At 40.4% G+C, this 20,698-nt stretch overlaps 1 protein-coding gene across 1 annotated transcript in view; it reads left to right on the top strand.

Moving 5' to 3' along the window:
- Nucleotides 1-20,698, top strand: part of vwc2 (von Willebrand factor C domain containing 2) — a 31,840-nt gene that overhangs the window by 1,262 nt on the left and 9,880 nt on the right. The window contains exons 2-3 of the mRNA XM_050071076.1: nucleotides 10,758-11,487; nucleotides 12,962-13,091. Of these exons, the coding sequence (XP_049927033.1) occupies nucleotides 10,837-11,487; nucleotides 12,962-13,091 (781 nt within the window). The 5' untranslated portion in view covers nucleotides 10,758-10,836. The remainder of the gene's footprint in view (nucleotides 1-10,757; nucleotides 11,488-12,961; nucleotides 13,092-20,698) is intronic.

Genomic DNA, 20,698 nt, shown 5'->3' on the forward strand with positions numbered 1-20,698 from the left:
AATTGGATTTCATCATTTCACACTGTTTATCTGTATAAAAATGAGTTTTCAAACGTGGCATCATTAATTCAATCCTTTCTCAGCCCTGTCAGATCCAAGCCCACTAGCCACCACTGTCTAAACATTTCACGTCTCATCCCCCATGATCTGCTTTGTCATAAATTGAAGTAGACCTCAAAGTAAATTGTTGCATTCCCCATGTGCCATCGATGGCATGTTGGGTAGCTGGAACAGTGTAAGTAGGAGAATCTGTAATGTGCAATAAATGAAGTGCACACAGCGGCGAGGGCATATTGTCTGTCTGAGTTAATTCCAGCCCTGAGGAGATGGTTTTCCTCTCAATGACATCCAGTTTGATTTTACAGAGGGACATCACAGGAGTTTTATTCTCCAAGACAATGTGGATGTGATGTTTGCTTGTTTTGGGGGCTCATTGTCAGACTTAAAGTGTGTACACTTAAACAGAAATCGAAACAGGGAGGATGCTGTGAGCCTCACCACTGATGTATCACTTCCTCTGTTATCGTTTTCTCTCACCATGCTTTTCAGGCGGATCAGATTTGCACATTTGCAAATATTCTTTTAAATACTGCTCACATTTATTAAGACCAAACGGTAATTAGGAATAAACAAAAACATCTGAGCTCGTGTGTGGAAAATTCCTGGAGATGAGAGCGCTGCCTGGGTACATTTGGACCTATTTATAGCATTAATGTGTGAGTGAAAGAGCTATCAACCTCCCTGGAAGAAACCTTTCTGAGTGACATCAAAGAAGAAAGCGAGAGGCAGGTCAGCCTTAACACATCTTAACTACCACACTTTGTGTTGTTGAAGCACTGCCAATTCAATCTATATGAATAACAGTATCTTATTAGTCAAGGTAGAGCTGAAATTTCACTTGGAGCTCAGGTTGTTGTGTCAAGACTTATGGGCCTTGTCCGCTCTGCTGGGTAATGAAAACGACAATAATTTATGAGTCATGAATCAATGCGATGGTGAGCATCATTGAACCGTGAACTAACAGCCAGGTTGAGTCTCTGCTTGATTAATCATTGTTGCTGCACCTCAGTGGTCAAACCGGCTATGTTCAATAGCCTGAGATGTAAACAGAACTTTGGCCTTTGACAGAGGGATTTATATCTCCAGTGACGATAACGACTAAACCTACTCCTGCTGGCAAACACTGAAGCTGTGTTCATTCCCACTATAATTTAGGAAGCAACTGCAACATTTAAATGTCAGTTGAAAGTGGAAACATTGTCAGTCAGGACTTAAAAGTAACAGCACAGGGCCTGTCAGCAATTTAAATTTGCAACTGCAATAGGGGAGCAGAATAAATAAATGCAACTTTATTATTGTAAAATTAGCCATTACGGCAGATAATTATAATTTTCTGCTGCCACGTAGTTGCAGCTCCAAGGTAACATCTACTGTTATGTGATAATTGCTGTTTACTGTGTGTAGAAAGTGCAGCTGTAGAGCTTTCTGAAGCCAAAACGGGAATATTTGAGGGAAAGGGAAAACACATTTTTTAATTTTTGGCAGAGTCAGGTCCTATTCTGATGAGGGTCTGGTCACTGTGACAGCTGATGTGATTACTCCTACTTATACACTGGTACTGGATTTTGTGCCAGCTTGTATCAGCTTTTGAAGACAGAGTAAAATTACACAGCAGTTTAAAAAAAAACAACACAAACATTAAAAGTAATTGCAGGTTTAACATACTGCTCATGTAGCAGACAGGGATAGAGCCCTATATCGTATCTGAAATGGCAACATTGCCTGGCAAAGATGTGATAATTGCAATATGAACCTATGTTCTTGCTATATATAATATTGATAATTCTTTTTTTCCAATTGAAATACACTATCAAAAAGCATTGAAGTGGTTACTCCTCTCCTTGCCACAAACTTGAAAGAGAAAACATAAGAAAATGTGTGGCAGTACACCAGAAAAATTTAATATTTCATGTTTTGTGTGTGTTAAATAGGCTATGCGTGAACAAATAGAAGTCCCCTTTGTCTGTCGAAGAAATCATTCATAGAAAGCAATGAACAGTTTATTAATCTACATAGTGACAATACTCATGTTTAGGGTCAGTTAGACATCTGATGAGCAAACTTATAAACTCCAATAACAGAAATACAACCCTATTTGTGATTTGGGAAGGCAGCGCCACATAAAACGTCCTGTCAACTCCAGTCACAAGCAGAGCAGATGAAAATCTATTGTATTTAACTGTGTTTTACTGCAGCAGCCTCTGAGACCGCAAACAGAAAAAACATGTCATTTTCTGGTACACATTATCGGTTCAAACTGTTCTCACAGAATTAGCAAAAGTGACCAAGTATTAAAGTGATAAAACAATCTGAAGCATGTTTTGGACTGTTAGACCCCAAACAGAAAGCACTGTATAATTTACACACTGTAGAGAGCACATCTGTAATACTAACACTGGTTTATTTATTATCCACTGGAGGATCACTTTCCCTAATGAGTTCTAATGATGTTATATTGTATTTCATGGAAACAGTAGCAGCTCTCTCTGCTGCTGAGTTTTCAGCAGCGGTTTTCCTGCGGTTCAACTTGTCAGGTTCGAACTAACAACTTTCACATCTCTGGTCTGAGTGCTGACTGATCATGGCTGGCCGGCTCAGTGGAGGTTAAGCAACCCAGTTCATATTAACTCTTTTACCACCCACTCATTAAACTTTTATGATATGAGCACCAATGTTTCAGTAATACATATATTTAAGATCTACATTTTACTCCAGGGGTGTGTAGTTTGTTTGCCACATACACAACATCACTTCTCACAGCTTCTGCTTTGCATCATTATTTATTAATTAGAATCAGTTAAAGAAATAACATTAGATTACAAGGTAACTGCAAAGCTAAGCAGAGTTATTTTAATGCATGCTAAACCACAGGAGGCTTCCTGCCCGGTTTCCAAAACTGTTTTGGTGCGACCTTGTACATTGCAGCACAAACTGCATGTTGTTGAATCATAAAATTGACCAGGACTTGTATGATTTTTAAAAAAGAATTGTTCTACTATATATTTCCTTTTATAACTGAACATTTTTTGCTGGACTCACTTGTCATTTTAGCACTCAATGTTGCTTGATAATAGTTTGGACCACTTCAATATCTGGAGCCCCGCAGAGTCCTGACAGTTGCTGAACAGATGTGGAAACATTTAAACCACATGACCACTCTGCTCTGTGCGGTTAAAAAAGGTGACTGTTCTTCAAGACAAAAATATACAGCTAATTTTCCAGCGTTAATAAGTGTTTGTTTTCCAGAGATAATTGTTTGGAGCTGACAAGTGTTAATTGGAGAGTTGTTTTTCCCACTTGCAGAGCTGTTTTTTTTTTTTTTTTGCTCTGAAGTGGGTGTTCAAATGTGTCAGAAGTGTGAATGAACTCAGTGACGTTGGCTTATGTAAACCCAGTATGCTGCTGATTGATGGCTGTTACCGCTTGTTGGTATAAGGCTTTACAGAACATGGGTTGATTCAGGTCACACCTGTGCAGAGTGTCTGAATCTGTTGGTAAAAACAGAGTTTCTGTGTCGGGCTCTGATCTTAAAAGAGACTTTACAGAGCAACAGTTGCAGTTTATCACATATTTTGTGCTCATTACACTCAAATTAATACTCGTGATATGTCTGTGTAATAGTCCATTGCACAAGCTTCTAACCTGTGCTGCAGAGATGTGTAGACTGTATTATATCTTTATGTCAATTCATAGTATTTTTTTCTTTCCAGCCAAAATGGTTTTGCAAGTATTCAAGATAGAGCAGTGAAGCAAAAAAAAAAGTAAATTCTCTGCAGGGCTGCAGGGCAAAGATAAATCCATGACCTTTCACCAAATGGCTTATATGCAACACTATGAATGTAAGAAACTTAGCGATCACTTGAACCTGACGAATGCTGAGAAAAAATATCCACAAAGGCGCAAAACATAGGTGCTATAGAAAAAAAAGGGTATATATGTGCTTCAATCTGAAAATATGACAGACATTATGCTGTGTGGCTGAGAATTAATTAGACATTTGGAAAAGATTAGATCTGTATTAAAGATGGCTTTAGGATATAATGAATGTAGCTCATAATTTAATTAGCAGATCCAGAGAATTTACATAGGGTTGTAAAGATTTTGTTTTTATGGGGTAAAAAAAAAGGAGAAATATTAAAAGATATGGCTGCCGTTATTTGTCTTACTGTCAACAAATGCCCAAGACCCAAACTAACTGCCTCTCAGTACTTTCGGTTTCTCTACACTGTGTGTGGCACTCAGCCCAGATCCCATTAATTCCTGCTGAAGAAGTGAATCTTTGAATACAGTCACAAATATAATAGTTTCTATTTTCAAGACGTGTCTGTATTTTCTCTTAAGAGCAGGCACAGTGGGCTAGTTTTAAGCAAACATTACTCAAATCGAAGTAATGCATTTGTTGGGGACTTTTCTCAGCCACAGATTAAAGGGATAGTTTGGATTTTTTGAAGTGTGGCTATATGAAGTACTAAGTCAGAGGCAAGTGTGTTACATACAGTAGATGGGTGCTAGCACGTTGCCAGTTTGGAGAAGCAGACAAATTTGCACCACTGAAGCTCAGACATGCACTGCTGAGGATGGGGGTTTGCGGCAAATGGATTTTAGCCACCCATTAAGAGCCCAGTTATGTTCAAAACACACAAAAAGTAATAGTACTGGATTTCTACACTAAATGCACTCATGTATCATAAGCAAATTTCCTTTTTTTATTAGGATACTTTGTTACATATAATTTTTTTCTGCCCATTTCAATGGATTATCTGAATGCCGAAACCACGCAATAGTAAAAATAACAAACTTAACAAACCTTTTTTCATAAAAAAACATGAAATTATTTATTTTTCATCAATCAATAAGCAAAGTGATGCTTTAAAGCACAATGCATGTATAATTTGTATTGGATTTGTCATCATCATTCAAAATATCATCTTTTTCATAAATATATCTCTAGACATCTCTCTAACAGTATGCTGAAAACCTCCTGAGATTAATATTTTGTGTACATCAGAGGCATCAAACATGTGACCAGCGGGCCAGAACCAGCCCTTCAGAGGGTCCAATCCAGCCCACCAGATGACTTTACACACCTACTATTGATAAACTTGTGTAGGCTAAGGTGCCAGGTTTCAGGAGCAAGTTAAACAGTGTGCATTATACTTCATGTGAAATGCTTCTTCAGGGGCTTTTCCTCCCTGACCAGAATACAGTTCTCTGAAAAAACAATCAATATTTATTATGGTCATGTTTAAAGATATGGAATAGAGTGCAAAATATTGTGAATCAGCAGCTTTAGTATAAAACAATCTGTATCAGACTTCTATCTCAAAACAGTATCGATGGAACCCTATTGCTAAGGCACTGGCAAAACCTTTGATTTGTAAATGATTTGTAAGGCAGGGGATAACTTAACCTGCTTCCTCAGTAGCAGCCAGTATTACTACACAGGAGTGGAAATATTTGCACATGTGAGTAGTAGATTCACTGAATGTGGAAAAACAGACATATTGATGAAATTGCACTTATTTTTCTGAAGAGATCTCATGCTGTTCGTCATCTGCTCTGTAAAAGCTTGAATGTTTTCAGAATGTGCTTCTTTACACTAAAAGAAAGGGAAACTCCAGGAGCTGTTGTTATTTATAGGTTATTCTGCAATGGTTTTACAGTCCGGCCCAGAAATCAAATTGGGCTGTACGTTGTTCGCTTACTAAAATGAGCTTGACACCCCTTGTGTACGTAATCGATATAATGCTTTATAAGCTGATTGCATCATTAGAAAATTAAATTAGAACAGTACTTTCCTGTTCATACTATGATGAAACTCTGATCCCTTGTCCATTCTAATGGATGAATGTTTTTGAAAAAAATCCTGGGTAAAAGCTATAAATCTTTCATATGATTTTTTTGACATGTATAAGTAATATAACATCTCATGTTTACTTTATAAACAGTTTAAATTATGTTCTTTAATAATATGATTAATAGACTTAAATGTGCCTTGTACTTCCTCCTTGCCTCACTGTCGGCCATGCTTGTTTAAAAAGAGACTACTGCAGTCCAGTTTAGATGATGTGTAACACTATGATTGGTTTACAGACATCCCATCAAACAAGCCAGTGCAATTCAGTGAAACGAGATGACAGTAATTATATATCTAGAGATCCTAGAAGAGCTTTGGGCATTGGAATGGACAGGGGATTGGAACAGGTTAAAAAAACAACCTACCTAAAAAAATGTATTTCAGTTAAGTGGATGCCATATTGAGAATATGTTTACCACTTTACCTTGCCTTCAGACAGCCCTTTCCTTTGGCGCTACCTTTTCTCAACCGTATAACTTCCATATTCCTATGCCTAAGTACAACGGTGCCATGTAAGGTCAGGTGTTTGGGTCAGAAAGTGCTGTTGCCTGATCCAACTGAAACAAAAATTAAATTTTCTATAGATTTACGATGGTACATATTTGTGTTTTTCCAGGCTGTTCGAACACAGAAATGAAAACAGCTGTAACTAGTTACACTGAATATAGACATCAACACTCCACCTGCAAGACTGAGACAATGCTGCGTTTGCAGTGAACATTTCTCTCAAGAGGATTATGTAAAACCACCTCCAAATAAGCCAGAGGGACACTTGCTGAAGAGTAAAATAAAATAACACCTAAGACCTACAAATAAATGAAATGACTTACCAAACAACCAGTAAAATGTGATTCTCTGGAATCCTCTGATTCAGAAAGATCCTGAAGTTGTGTTGTAACCAAGTCCAGACAGCAGTAGCTCTCTGGGTCTGTCAGCATGCATTTACAGTTCACAGTAAGCTTCTGTTCTGTCTGGGCCTCCACTTCCACAGAAGTTTCCCATCTCTTTTTCGGCTAATCAGTCTCCCTATGCAAAAGTTCTTCCTTTGTACTCTGGATCACGAAAGGTATCATTTTGTCTCCACAGTGAACAGCATTTTGTCATAATCACTGTTTTTTAAATTTACATATATTTGTTGTCTCCTCTATAAACCACTGACAGTCTGACCCAAACCACTGACTGGCGTTATAGACTGTGTGGTGCAGTTGTGCTCATACAAAGGAATGCAAACGTTATACAGTTGAGAATGTAGTGCCAAAGGAAAGGGCTGTCTGACAGCAAGTAAAAATATTCTCAATATAGTTTTCACTTAGACGGATATTGATTTTTTTACGTAGGCCTTTTTTTTTAAGTGGTGCTAACTGCTAACCCCAATCCACAGCGTGCATTGCTGAGCCTCACTGGTGGGACCTCCGTCTGCTTCTCTGAACATGGAGCATTCTGATGGCTGTCTACTGTTTGTAATACACTATAAGTAGCTCATACAGCTCCACTTCAGATATTCAGAACTGTCTCTTTAATACACATTTAATGCTAAAGTAATTGGCCTATTTCATGTTGTTAGCAAGTTTTTTTTCCCTTCAACAACAAACACTCATAGTTAGGTTTAGACAACAAAAGCATGTGGTTAGGTTTAGGAAGGAAGAACATCCACCACCCCTCCCGCCTGCCCCAGTCGGACTTTTGCCACCTTAACTTTCATCCTTGTCCCGCCACGTTTCCTCCGATGCCACTATAACGGCATGGCCGTGTATCATGCTGACGTTAAAGGTGCCCTTTTTTGTTGGTTTCTGACGCCGCAAGTCACTGCCCAAGTGCTGGATTTCAGTGACTTGAGAGTGAGACCAAACTCAAGTGGATTAACCAGTACATCCTCATACAGAATATATATATATGACCGGTGATAGGTGCACTGCGTTGTGAAATGGTCACAGTAACCAAAACTACTTGGTTAGGTTTGGCAAAAGGATAATAATAATAATAATGATAATAATAATAATAATAAAAAGGATCATGGTTTGAGTTAAATTAAGTGTGTTTGTTACATGACTTAAATAAAGTCCATAATTTACTTAAAGTTAATTCTGCTCAGAATGTGATTTCAGTCAACTACTGTGTACATTTAAATAAATCAACATTTTTGGTTTCACAGGGGACATGACCAGCAGTGTCCTGGGTCAGAGTCCTGGATTTGTTTGACCCATCCACCCACCCCGTCACCTTACTTCTTCCTTGCTACTAATTGCTACGGCCGCTAGAGGTTGTCGCCTTACAGTAAATGTAAACATGGGTCATAATCAGGCCTCCTTTAAAGCCAATTTTCATAGTGACCAAATAGTGTAATTACATCCGTCACATGATGCCCTGTGGCCCATATAGACTATTTCCATTGATTTACATGGTGAAAGAGATGTCTGTAAATCAGTGGATACATTTTTTTGAGCATCTAAGCCCCGTGAAATGACTCTTTCACTACCTGGATTTGATCCATTCAGTCCAATAACACTAGAAAATCTAGAAGAGCTGCATGATTGAATCATTTTTATCCCTCTTCAAGTTAGCAGAACACTGAACTTGAAGCGAATTTGCGAGAAGATAGGATAGGATAGGATAGGATAGGATAGGATAGGATAGGATAGGATAGGTAGGATAGTGAAGGAATGACCTGCTTTACTCTGCCTTGCTCTGCCTTTAATTGGCTCACCCTGACTTTGTAATCCTAACCCTAACCAATCCCACTCTTTTTGCCTAAACCTCACCAATCCAACCAACAAAGGCAATGAGCACAAGTCAGTCATAGGGAGAGTAAGCTGGATCATTCCTTCACTGTTGTAGAATTTGCAAATTTGCAAACTGGAAGCAGCCGGCTTGGTGGGTGGAGGTCTCCAGAGCGCCTGCTCAATAGGCCACACAGTGTGTACACAGTGCTGATTATCTGGGTAATTTTATATGCAGTAGTTGAACATTTTTGGCTTCACGTGCTACTGAGAAACTTTCATAGGAATGAACAGGTCCTCGCTTTCAACACTGTGTTTAATTCTCTTTATATATCCATGGTTATATGGAGGAATAAGCTAAATTAGGATTTGAATTAATTCATACTTGCTTGTTAGTAGGATCAGTTTGCAGCTGCTTTTGGTCTTTTCATGAGATTTGGTAACAGTGAGAGAAATAACGATCTATCGGCAGCCTAGGTCTTTAAGATACTGTGGTACTGTGTCTAGTTGTGCCCAGTTGACAACCAGCCTGAGGGCTACCCAGTGCTCAGTCCTGACGGAGAGCAGCAGCAGCAGTATCAGTAAGACAGCTAGTAACAGCTGTTAAGGTGGAGAGGTGAGACTGAGAAAAGCCAAATGAGGTCCTTTTACTAATTAGGCCTGGGCTCATCCCTCTCTCTCTCCCTCTCTCCCTCTCTCCCCCTCTCTCTCTCTCGCACTCAGCTGCAGCAGCGTTATCGGTATGCACCTCGTTCTGCTTCCTCTCCGTTCCACAGCAGCTCCAAGGATTCTGCCTCAAACATAGCAATTCAGCTAAAACACCGCACAAATACCACTGGCGTGCCAGCAGTCAATGTCAGCCCCTTTCCCTCAGAATGGCTCAGAATTCATGAATATCAAAATGCATGACTTAAAACATATAGAGAGACTTTGGCTTCGTAGTTGGAGCTGGATAGAATTAATGCGGCTGGTTGTCCCAGCATAATCTCTGCTCTTTCTATGTATTACCACATACCTAGACACATTTGCTTATGGCTTATTTCATGCTCAGTTGCTCTTCACCTCCTGTTTAGGGCTCCCAATCACTCTGTTGGAAATTAGCTGTGTTCATTGTGTTTGACAAATTAATCAATATGGTGAACTATATTCTTAAACAAGTGCAGACAGGACATTACAGTTAATTGTTGAGTCAGTCAATATTATGTTATCTCACTTTTTGAAATAAGCTATGAATGTCAACACGACTGCAGCCCGTTAAGCCGAGCTCAGCGATGACACCGAACATTTGGTGAGAAGGAAATGAATGGAAGTAGGCCACCAAACGCAGCAAAGCATCATACCAGGCATTTGAATTTCAAGATGCCGCAGTAAATCAAGTTAAGCAAGAGACAGAAACAAACACATTGACTGCAGCTTTTCAAAAATGTGCAGTCTCTGCAACGTCTGTAGTTGATCCTGGGATTTCATTCCACTTGAGCTGTTGTATATTGACTCCTCACAGTGCAGAAAACTATAAAAAAAAAGTGAGGCGCTTTTACTTTTGATTAAAACAAACCAATGAGGTATTTAGTGGACCTTATTTTAGAGAAAGTTCTGGTGCACATCCAGCACTTTGCAAAAGCTGCAGCAGATCTGGCTTTATTTTGAAATTGATATCTGTCAGCTATAGTAGATTCATCTTTCCAGACTGGAATTATGTTCTATTTTCAAATCAATTTCTGCTTTTGTACAGTTGACTGTGATTCATTTAAAAAAAAGCAGACATTGATCCGGATGCTTTGTTCCATGAGAGGAGCAGGAGCTTAAGAGTGTTAGATTCAGGTCCTACTTTGGCCATTTTCCTCTTACTCAGTCGCTGCTGGGAGTGATTGATGCAGGGAAGTGTTACAGTAAGAAGCAGTATTGATTTCCTAACACAGCCCTATGAATACTCCTTGTCCTGATGATCCAATTCACTGATCCTACAGCCTTGCATCACACTCACTGGGATGTTTGCTTGTGGCTCTGAAGTCGCTTGAATCTCATACACTGTTCTAGAGGCTAAATGAAACAAACTCCACACCTGGGATAAAAAGTAACAAAAATACTGAGCGCATAACCCCAGTTTAATTTTCTCTTTCCAGATGGACTGGCTCACACCTGAGATGTGAAGTGTGTTATGTGAGCCAAGGTGTTTTCCCACCTCGCTGGTGGTGGGGAGAGATGCTGCACTCCGTTGCCATGACAGCAGAAGTTCTCTTTGTTCTGGGGTTCCTGATGGGCGCCGCTCAGTGTAATCCTATAGCGACCTTACCAGTGAGCCGAGAACGCCTAGAAAGAGTGTTGACCCAAGCCAAGGAGGACAAACACCAGGACATGCAGGCCCCCGAGGAGCCGCCGGGATACGGTGCTCAGCAGAGGCCGGAGGAAATCAATTCTTTGGGCCTCAACAGGACTGCTGTGAGCCGCACCAGGCCAAACATCAACTCCCAGACACGAGGATCTAAGGGCGCGAAGCCCCAGGAGCTGTGGACTGAGCAGGACACCCTGAACCAAATAGACGAGGGCCCCACCAGTGACGTCACCCTCTCCCTGGACGCCATCGACGAGTACGCCTACCCAGACTACAGGGGGAAAGGCTGCATGGATGAGAGCGGCTTTGTATTTGCCATCGGTGAGGAGTTCACCCCGGGCCCTTCGACGTGCCCTTGCCTCTGCACAGATGAGGGCCCTCTGTGCACCAAGCCAGAATGTCCTAAGGTTCACCCTCGCTGCATTAAAGTGGACACTAGCCAATGTTGCCCTATGTGCAAGGAGAAAAAGAACTACTGCGAGTTTCGTGGCAAAATCTACGCCTCGCTAGAAGAGTTTAAGGTGAGCCCATTAACTGCATTCACTCATTTTTGACATCCTCAAAGTTGAAAGAAGTGCTGACAGAACACTCCTGGCTGTTCAATGGAGTTTATCACAGGCACTACACAGAAACTAGTTACCTTGCCTCACAGCATGCGAGCGAGCAGGCAGGCAGATTTATAATGGCAAAGGTCAGCACTTGTCTTTTTTTCTCACACAACGGCTGAATATCACCGCAGGCTGCCTGCTTCAGCAGAGAGTTTCCATATTCAGTTTGTTGATACACATGATGATAGCGTTACAGTTATAGTAATGTTACAACTCTGCAGAGCACGCTGCTGCATGTGGGTGTTTGTGAAGAGACAAAGAAATGCACCAGCAAAGATCTTTAATGTTTTATCTTCTGACACTTCTTTGAAAGGCTCGACTCAGGATTGCACCACAATCTGGGTGTTGCGTCTACATTTACCGGTTTCTAATACCTCTCTTTATGTTGGCGAGTGTCTCAGCAGGAGGTTAAGGCTAATATGGGATTTTCCTCCTCTAACTCACTGTATTACCGACAGTTCTATGTCAAGCCTCTGCTGAGGGAAATCTGCAGGAAGCTCCACTTTCACAAGAGGCATACGTCAGCCTTTGTGCTGTGCGGTGGGGTGGGGTGGGGTGGTGGGGTGCTTTGAAACTAAGCAACAGGCAGGTTTTTATGCCTGATTGCTAAGTTCTTGGGCATTGTACTAAGTGCTGCCTCGTTCCATTTTTCACAGTGGAGTGCCATGCGGAGGCGCAAGCCTCTGCAATCTACAGCACTGTTGGTGGAATTAACCTTTGCTCTCTTGTTGAGATTAAAGGTGTATGGCTTTATACAAGCGGCTGCTAAATGAAGCCTTTCACAGGGAATGTAGAGGCTGGATGTAATTTGAACTGTATACTATCAGTCCCAGCTTTTGTCCCACATTTGTTCTATTTTCAGACATACAGAAACGCTTGGATAACCAATCATTTCTAATGTTTCTGTTCACGCACCAAGAAAATTGGAAGCTTCTTTCTTTTGTTTCCCATTGCTATTGATTTCTCCATTTCCCCTGATTGGATAGTGAAGTTCAATTCTCGACTCAGCTCTCTCTAAAATGAAGCATTCATTGGCAATGAAGTTGAGAAGGATGGGACTTCCCTATAGATGTAGCTCTGTGACACTGAATGCACACTGTATTAAACAAGTCAGACAGGCAGGAGACTGTGTGTGTGTGCGCGTGTGTGTGTGTGTGTGTGTGTGTGTGTGTGTGTGTGTGTGTGTGTGTGTGTGAGACAGAGAGACAGAGATAGCTGTAGAGAGACCGGGTGCTGGAAAAAGAGAGACAGACACTGAGACAAACAAAGAGGCAGAGGCAAAGATAACAAGAAATTAATTTAGAGGAGAAGACTCTTTGTTGTCTATGTGTATGTGTATCTGTGTGTGAACTGTTTATAAGGGTGTTAATTACTCTCTGCTATCCAGGTGTCTCCATGTGAGAAGTGTCGATGTGAGCCAAGTGGGGAGGTGTTGTGTTCTGTGGCAGCCTGCCCTCAGACTGAGTGTGTGGACCCGGAGTACGAGCCTGATCAGTGCTGTCCAATCTGCAAGACTGGTGAGTGGGGACCATTTCTTTCAACAACACTGAGGTGAACACGTATATTCCAGTGTAACCAGTCTGCTAGTGGTGGCTGCTGAGTAGCTCCAATCAGAGCAGACTAGTGTCAAATGTTTTTGCTCAAGGGCACCTCAACAGGAGTTATGAGGGCAAGGTAGCACGATGCTCATTTTGCTGACGCAAAGCACGCAGCATGCTGCACTGCAGTGTTCGCAGTCCCTCGCCATATCAGATTGCATATTTGAAGCATGAGATCTATTCTAATGAAGTTACACCAACAACTGTTGTTAATCAGCTATGACCCGCTTTGTATAAAACATTTGCTCATGTGTCATTTTCAGTCTTAATTTTCTCATAATTACTCAGTTTATCTGATGGAGACTTTAGAGTAGGTTCCAAATCTGTCGCTGCTGCCTGGTACAGACTTTTTTTGCTGCTAGGAGTTGTAGGTTTATTATCCTGTTGGTCTAGGAGCTTTGGCCCATCTGAGAAGAAGGAATTCTGCGGCTCAAAGTCGATTATCTGAAGTTGTTTCGGATGATTCCAGACAGCATGTCCTAGATTATGTCCCCTTGTTTTCTTGGTGTGACTCTAATGCAACATGGCAATGTCAGCAACATTGCTTCCTTCAGCAAAAAGAATGATGACTTGCGATATGTATCTCTGAGTTGGAATCTTAAAGTGGCGCAGGCTGTCTGCTATAAACAAGAGCAAGCAATCTGCATGAGGACAAAATCCCTGTGATAGAGACAAGCTATACGGTACGTTCCACATAAAAATGCTTTGTCTGGATGAGGCACTTATTAGACAACACTACTGCTAATGTAATTTTTGAGTAAAACTGCAAGCAAGACGTTTTGATTTTCATGCTGTTTGTTGGAACTGGGCATAATGATGAACACAAGAGAATAAGACATAACAGATTGAGCAAGTGAATTTACCAAAACAAGGTTTATCCTCAAAAGAGACAAAACAATATTTCAAGAAGATAATTAAGCTGAGTGAAATAAATAAAAATGTCTACAAAACACCTTACTCAGCATATGTTCATTATAATTACACCCAGAATGTCAAATTAGGATGACTAATGTATCATTATAAAGTAATAAAACATTATAGACATAAGCATTTGCATGTAATGCATTTTTGTGACTAGTTATCAATCAGAGGTTGTCCAGCTCAAATTAAAGTCTGTCTCACAACCTCAAGAGACAATGAGTTGAAAGCATTGGTAGTCACGAAACGTTACTCGCTCTATTAATATTTGCCTGTTGTAATCTTGGGGAATACATGTTGGTCCTTTGTTCCCTTTTTTTTTTTTTGCTGTTCCCCCACTTTTTAGATATGCACATATTGATCATGCTGAAAGTGCTTTGTGCAGAGGTTGGGCAGCGCTCCATATTTTCCCTGTGAAATGCCCAGTGGATTTGCTGGGTTACATTCGCAGGCACATCAGTCTCAGACACAGATGTAGATACAGTACAGTACGTGCATGAATGTGGCAGACTGAAGAGAGCGTGCATCTGCATTCAAAAGTCCCACCAAATCCACAGGCTCATCCAGCCGATAAGGATTTTGAGTTTTAAGATGGCATTAGTCCCCATTACCATAAGATTACCACACATTACCATTCAACAAACACAGCTTACTATGCTTAAGATGCCAAGTTACCTGACCACAACTAACACTGTCACAGTCTGAATAAGAAATACTTTCTGTGGTTAAAGGGGCACTATCAGTTGTACACATGGAGACCAGTTTACTCATCAGGAGGAGTGCTACTCAGCCTGTGAAAACAGTTGTATAATGTCTTTCATGTCTCTCTTTAAACCTACACTTTAAACTGGGGGTGTGGAGTGTGAAATATGTGGGCTTTAACTAGGCAGAGATTGTTTTATACAGCTTTGAAGTGGGAGTAGCTGCTGGTTCTCAAGTATTGTAAATACCACTATATAGGGATCGGAAAAAAGACCCAGTTCCAGTGAGGAACTGGTTCAGAAGTGGAATCTGGATCGTACACCTCTGAACTTGTCAGTTTCCTTAATCGATGCTGGCATGTTTTCTTACAGTTGCACATTGCAAATCAATGATGTCAAACTCACTCATGGGTTTCACTGCTTCCCAACCAAGCAGCACATCTGTTACCGAGGGTAAATATCCTGTTATATATATATAATAATACATTAGCGCCACACAGGCAGACTTAGCACATCTTTTCTTTGACTAAGAAAACAGTTAAACAGTAGTGCTCCTGCACACCTGAGTCACATTCCTTTTTTTATATTCTGTTTCTACAGTGTGTTCAGACTCAAAGGTAATAAAATGGTTGTTATGACACTAAAAACCTGTGAAGGCCTACTTTTTTTCCCACACATTTGATTTGTTCAAGAATCAATGAGGGACTGATAAGCAGAATTGATAATGGCACTGGTATCAATAAAATATTAGCAATTCCCATTCCTACTGCTGTAAATTCCCATTTAAAGTTTTTCTTTTAATGGTATTCTCAGTGTTCCTCAAGATAGAAACACAGGAGTCGTAGGAATGATTTAACAATGCTATGGGATTATGCTGTGGCCCCCGGTTTCAATTGTTTCATCTTTGTTTCTGAGAAGTCATGTTTTTCTGTCAGTTTGGCATGACTCTAAATACTACAATACACAAGAGCCTTGTCTGCTGTTACTGTGGAGAAAAAAACAAGCAAATGCTTTGTCGTTGAATGTCTTAACAAAACACAGCACCACAGTTGCTGAATTAACAAATTAATCTCTTTAAAGAGTTATCTGCATATTATGCAGAATCTGTTGGCAATCGAAAGTGTTCTGGTTTTCGTTTGTAGTATTAGTAGTATTGACCAGTCACATTTGAGCTGCAGGTAAACACTCGATATGGAGAGCAAAAGAGGTGGAACGCATTGGCTGAAATGCAATCTTGGGATCCATCAGACAAGGTCTGAAGTTAAATTTTTTTCACTAGCTGACACTGTGGGAGGCAAGTATTTGATTTTTTTGTCCGCCTCTCAGAAATTTTATTTGCCACCTTTGAAGTCTATGCACTAAATAAAGGATTAACTTTTAGATCATTAACACATCATTTAAAGGAGCAATAAGCGAAATTCATCATTTCTAGATTGAAGGAATTGATCTCCAGCCCATTGTTTACAAGCCTGTCCGGCTGCGCATTCATGTATGTTCATGTGAACCCCCCCTCCCCCCCTCCTCTTGGAGAGAGGAGAGCAGAGGTAGAGGGAGGAGTGGCTCATGACACACTTTGTTTTGCTCTACAGGCAGTGCACAACAGCGAACCTAGCGGTGAAACGATTTTGCTTATTGCCCCTTTAATGCAAAGACTGATTTCATTCATTGTTTGATATTTACACAAAGAACATTACATGCGTGGTAAAATCCAGTGTTTAACCTAGTCTACAATGTAGCTTTTAGGGGAGCTCTATATCGGGGCGTGGGAGAGTATATTCGCATGCATACACGTACATGCACGCCTACATGCAAAAATATAATATAGCTCAGTTTATACAGAGACTATCTAACTTGAGAAACAGAAATACTTTTACCATTAAAATGGTGTTGTTTTTCATGGTCGGGAAGCACCTGTCTGCTCTGAGCGCATCCAATGTCAATCTCTCTTGACCGCATACTCACTGCGCACTAAACTATTCCTTCAGACAAAATTGATACGTGAGCTAGTAATGCTGATACGGTAACGAGTGGGTGTGTAGCTCTCTCAAATCATGCTAACCATACTAAACTTGTGTTTCTGTTGTGCCTTTTTCTTGTCTGCCAAAGTGGCGGATTGAAGGGTTTTACCTGCCACTGCCAACAGTTTACCTGTGTTTGGTGGGCAGGGGATGCACATGTCAGACTCAGTCACTGGCTATACTTTGACAACAATTTAGCTGTTCATTAGCTTTAAAAAAAAAGAAAAAAGATTATCTACATTCATATGCAGATATCCCTTTAAAGACATTAGCCAAAATGGCTGATGCATGGAAGAGGAAGTCTTGGCTCAGGTATCCGCTTCTTACTCCGGATCTCTCAAAATATTGGCCATTGTCCCCAGAGGTTTATCATCATCAGACCGATAGCCAATAGGTTCTGAGACTGATTCAAAATTCACCCTGAATTTAAAAGTAAACTAGCTTAAGCTCCACATTGTATATTTCTTGCAGAAATGCACCCTGGGAGTTGTAGTTAACTTCTCCCTCAATTGTTTATGTTTTATCAAAGCACCAGATATTTCTAACACAGTTGTGCCTCCTTTGTAATGATGATTCAACCAGGAGAGTGTCACGTCCATACAACCCAACTGTCAGTCAGCTAACATTGTCTAAGCAAAAATGATCTGGACTTTTTTTTTTTGCAGAACCAGGAGTGCCTGAAGCAGCTCCTGGTTCCAGGAGTATGGAAGTGAAATATTGAGTCTCTGGAGTGCCCCTTTAAGCTGGTCATATTATTTTCCCTCACACACACACCTGTATGGCACTTTGCTAAAATTAGAATTCTGTTCCTTCATCGTCATGCAACCTCTGTCAGCTCGGTCCCACACTCTTTCAGAGTAATCTACAGGAGCACAGTGGTATTTATGAAGATGCAGAAATAGCCTTTGGCAACATTTACGCCTCATTTGCGCAGCAGTCAGGCTACAGTGTTTTTAAAGCAGCAGCAGGTGAGATTTTTATTTTTAAAATAAATATAATTTTAGTTTTGTGCCAATCATTTAGACTTCCTGTCTCATGTCTGTGCCTCCTGCTGGTGTTTTCACATATTCAGCTGTGAATATCAAAGCTGTTAATTAAGCAGAGTTGAGTATCGTTGTAGCAGAATGTGTTTAACAACCTCTTATTGGGCAGGGAATATTTCTGGCTCTGATTTGATGAATGGGGCTGATGGGGTTGTCAATGTGTAAACAGGAAGTGTAAACACTCTGTGCAATCAACAAACATCTTTGTACGTGTCAGACTCAGCACACTGCTGGTCACCTTCCACTGGAGTAAATGGATAATCCATCAAAAACATGTCGCTTTGAAGACTTAATTGTCATATGCTTTCATTTGCATTTGCAGTTCATTTCATGCTAGACCTGACACCACAAAGTAAACACAATAAACAACATGTTAAAAGATTAACTACACAGGGGTTACGTTATTAAATAATTGGAAGATACATTAATCACACGTAAATGGAAGTAAATGAGACATCACTCTAAATGACACCACTGATCTTCCTTCAGCTTGTATCATTATCAAAACGATTACACATTGGATTTCACTTTGTCTTTTATTCATGACGCTTCTTTGCCAGGTATTACAGACGCCTTAATTTAAATGATGAGGATCATTGATTGTCAACTCCCATCTCGCCACAGTTGATCATGCAGCGCTCAATATGAGACCGCGCGGCAGTGGTCGCTTCGTGATGAAATACTGATGATGTAAAAATAAGGTTATTGGAGGTCGTCAGAGAGTTACAGCTCAGGTGGTGTTGTTTGTCTTGTCTGCAGATGTTGTTTGAGGTGCAGACAGATGTTAAGACCTCCTAGGAAGCCTGACGCATCCGCAGTGTCACATCAAAGCTCAGCTCATTAATGGGAAAGAATTAAATACTCATCCAGATGTGTAAAGCCACCAAAAAGGAAAGAAAACTGTGTTGTAGAGTTTAAGAGCGAGCATAAAAAAGTATAAAAGAAGCAGAAAGGGAGAGAAAATGGAACAAATAAGGTGAACGATTGAGATGTCAGATCTGTAACGAGAAAAAAACCCTCAGATTCTGTTTCTCATTCAACAAGTCGTGCTGTCTTTTACTCTAATTTCTCAGCTAACAGCCCTTCTCCTGTTTACCATTTTCCTCAGTATTGATATAAATCACAATGAAGTATTTCAATGTTTGATAAGTTCATCAAATATGCACAGGCATTATCTTGGCCTTTTCAGGCATGCAAAATCAATGCTTATGGCAGAGCACCCTGTCTCAGATGTGTCATTCAGCCTGTATGCGAGGAGACACTTGGGGAAGAGCCAGGGGAGGAAGATGAAAGTGAGAGGTATCGCTAACATCCACCCCAGACAGTTGTTCATGAATATCAAAGAACAGCTGTGAATGGAGGCAGGTTCTCATCATTTTTTACTCATTATCTCAAAGCACTGGAACACATTGCAATTAAATGGTTTCATACCCTCTAAAGTTTGTGACGTTCACTCACTCGCTGCTATAAAGTTTAATTAAACAATATTGATTCATGCAAAGAACACCTAGTCAATATAAGTCAAAGAGGGAAAACATGCTGTATATTTTCTCCTGCTTGAAGTACTATTTTTATTTCTGAAATATATAGAATTATTTTCTGTTTTCTACTTGATACAGATGTTAGAGTGTTGGTTGTAAATTCTAAGCTTCGTGTTGTCTCTCTTGCAGCATCTGCTTTTGAAGAACGCTTAGGGGGAAAAAAAAATCTATGCAGGAGAAGCCTCTCTCCTCGGCCCTGGCTCCCTCCCTCTTGTCCTTTGCTCTTGCAGGGTATCGCCTTGGCAACGCGTGAAGAAACAAGTGGTGCTCTTCAAGACTCAGACATTAGGGTCAACACTAATCTGGGGGGGATGTGATAAACAGCCTGAACCCGAGCCAAAATCACTTCAAATAGAGCAACACGAGACATGGTAGCCTGGTTGCCAAGAGGGATGGAGACTCATTTAAATTAAGAGAGGCATGATTCATAGAGAGCCTTTAAAGAAGTGGCAGGTTTTTAAAGGAATACATGAAAAAAACACACACAAGTGAAAGGGAAGTTGATTATATTGATGCAAATTGTCCATTTGAAGCAGCTCCCATCTCATTCAGCACAGGGAGGGAATAATAGCAAACACAGCCACACTGCGTCCATATTTTCACACTGACACGCAACTGAAGAAGCTAAAACAATGTGGGGAGATTTTTTTAGTTAATCCAAAACCTTAGTATGAAACCAGTAGTGCTTGAATTGCATATTACAGTGAAATATGACAGTATGCAAACACTGGACACTACGCATAAATATTCCAGTGCAATATGGTAGAGACAACAAGTTACATAATAGAAAATGGCAGACAGTGACAAAGGCAGACCATGGATGTCTAAGGAGATCTCGATACAGCATTGGAGGCAGGCACTTGTTCATTCCTATGAAAGCTGCTCATTGCCGCATGAGACCAACAATGCTCACTTTCCACTGTATGAAATAACCTGCATCGGAGGCATTGAGAGACCCATAGAGCAAGGACGCTAGAGCGTAGCTGAGCGTGACCGAGCAGCTAACTTCTGATTTAGCTCTCTACTAACTTAAATGGGGACAAAATGATTTAATCATGCAGCTCTTGGACTTTTAAAACGTTATTGCAAAATGACTTGATAGTGAGGGTTGAGGGGGTTGTGATAGGATGACCATATTTTGATTTCCAAAAAAGAGGACACTCGGCCCGGCCACGAGATAGCCTACTTAAATGATACTCGCAGTTTACTCAAAGATGCCTTATAATTTTAATATATTTAAAGTTTATATGTATGGATAGAAAATTCAGTTATATTACAAAATTATATCTCTCAAAGACAGAAATT

This window comes from Epinephelus moara, chromosome 19 (genome assembly GCF_006386435.1).
Source record: "Epinephelus moara isolate mb chromosome 19, YSFRI_EMoa_1.0, whole genome shotgun sequence".
NCBI classification, from domain to species: Eukaryota; Metazoa; Chordata; class Actinopteri; order Perciformes; family Serranidae; genus Epinephelus; species Epinephelus moara.